The sequence below is a fragment of the Pygoscelis adeliae genome, unplaced genomic scaffold (assembly GCF_000699105.1).
Source record: "Pygoscelis adeliae isolate BGI_AS28 unplaced genomic scaffold, ASM69910v1 Scaffold538, whole genome shotgun sequence".
Taxonomy (NCBI): domain Eukaryota; kingdom Metazoa; phylum Chordata; class Aves; order Sphenisciformes; family Spheniscidae; genus Pygoscelis; species Pygoscelis adeliae.
In genome coordinates, this window is record NW_008825318.1 from 95,571 (window position 1) to 97,406 (window position 1,836).

General features: G+C 49.2%; 2 protein-coding genes across 2 annotated transcripts in view; one reads left to right on the plus strand and one right to left on the minus strand.

The window, feature by feature from the left end:
* The window catches only part of M6PR (mannose-6-phosphate receptor (cation dependent)), a 2,843-nt gene extending 1,817 nt beyond the window's left edge, over positions 1-1,026 (minus strand). Inside the window, exons 1-4 of the mRNA XM_009330275.1 lie at positions 773-1,026; positions 396-568; positions 197-306; positions 1-5 (exon numbers count right to left, since the gene is read on the minus strand). The exon at positions 1-5 is cut by the window's left edge and continues 117 nt beyond it. Coding sequence (XP_009328550.1) covers positions 1-5; positions 197-306; positions 396-568; positions 773-945 — 461 coding nt within the window. The 5' untranslated portion in view covers positions 946-1,026. The remainder of the gene's footprint in view (positions 6-196; positions 307-395; positions 569-772) is intronic.
* PHC1 (polyhomeotic homolog 1 (Drosophila)) overlaps positions 1-1,836 on the plus strand; it is a 32,712-nt gene that overhangs the window by 18,982 nt on the left and 11,894 nt on the right. The gene's annotated exons all lie outside the window — the stretch shown is intronic.

Consider the following 1,836-nt stretch of genomic DNA (forward strand, 5'->3'; position numbering starts at 1 on the left):
AAAAGCTAAGTCATGTGAGAATATGCCCAGACATGCTGAACTTTACCAGAAGACAGTTTTATCCCTGCTGGTGCAGCTAGGCAACAGACACTGGAGGACAGAAGGAAACCTTGCTGCCTCCTCAAAGCCCTTCTGCTTATAAACAACTGTTTGTCTGGCAGCCTCCTGCTCCTCTCCCCCCTTACGTGTCACTCACCGCTGTAACTCCCCGCTTGCAAGAAATCATTATCACAGCTCTTCTCTTCTCACCACTGCAGTGCCTGCCATATGAATCACCTCCTTTATAAATCAGCATGATCCAGTCACCTGCCAAGAGAGAAACAATATAGGCTGCAAATCCAGATCAGGAGGTGAAAGGCAGATACTAGGTAACAAAGTATTGAGTAGAATCTTACTTCCATTGAAGACCTGGGTTTCATTGATTCTTCCTATCACTGTGGTCCTTCCATTCTGTCTATCTGTTTGTACCAGGCCACCAAAATCGTGCAAGGTGCTGTTGACCTCCCTGCACACCCTGAAATGGTAGACGTAGTTTTCCGTTTTGCCTTTCTCAACAGTCACGTTAAACCTGCAGCAGGGAGAGAACAGAACAGACAGCCCATAGGATTACAAAGAACATGGCTCAGAGCAGCGGACACTCGAGACCTGGAAGCCAGTCACAGCCCGTACTAACGGGGGAGCCCATTCTGCAGTCTGGCCCCAAATCTTCTCCTCCCCTTGGGCCAAGGGTAGGCACTGCGCAGCCCGAGGCCTGCAGTGTGTTGTACTGTACCTCATTTGGCTCAGGGGTTCTAGTTTCTTCAGCAGGGCTCTTTCCATTTGCGACTCGCTGCTCTCGTCACCAACCACATCGCAGCTCCTCTCTTTCGACTGTTCAGCCCCCACACCCACAGCGAGGGCCATAAAGACTGCCAGCACAGCAGAGGTATGGCAAGGTGATGGCATCCTGGGCACGCGCCACGGAGAACACAGAGGATTGACTGCTTCAGCCCCCTGCAAACCAACTTCAGGCTCACGGAGTCAGTGATTGGCCACTTCCTCAGCCCTGACTGCAAAAAAGGAGAAGTCAAAATCTAGAAACATCTCACAGTTCCCAAAAGACAGGAAATCTAAATCTCGTGCATAGTCAAAGACAATTCACTGGGCCGATTTGGGATTCTTTTCCGAGTTTTGCCTCGGGACTGAAAAACGTTTTGCTGCTGAGCACATTAATTAGCATTGATTCATCCAGGGCAGAGCCCAGCAGGCTGAATGCTGGAATAAGTTTCAGGCATAAGCCATTGTTTGTTATTGCATCGCACTGAGAAGCCAGTCAGCAGAAAATTATTTACCAGGCCTCTAATCAATCCCCTTTGCGACTCTCAAGTGAAGAGCTTGCAGGCAAGAGCCACTGTGATTAGTCAGGCTCTGTTTGTTCAAGTGCCTTAATCTTAATAATTATAGTTATGTTATCTTTCTAGTACTACTTTAGCTGAGAATCCGAAAGGGTTTGATAATACCAAGCCGCAACTCCACAGAACAGTTTTCTTCTGTTTACACGGGGGAAGAAGGGAAGGAGGAGACTGAGACGTCCTTTGTAAGATCCAACCGAAGCAGCAGTAATGAAGATAATAACGAAATCTAGAAGATTTGGCTCTTGGGTTCATGCGAAAATCACGTACGAGACATTCAGTGATTACACCAGCCGACCACAGTGGCGCAACAGATTCCCCTCTGCTTCTCCCGCCGCGGATTTCGGTACAGCTCCAGATGCTGGCGACCCACAATTCCATAAGCAGCTGGCTGCAGCTAGGCAGAGAGCCTGCCAGAGGGACAGCCCCTTCTGCTGGACCGAGT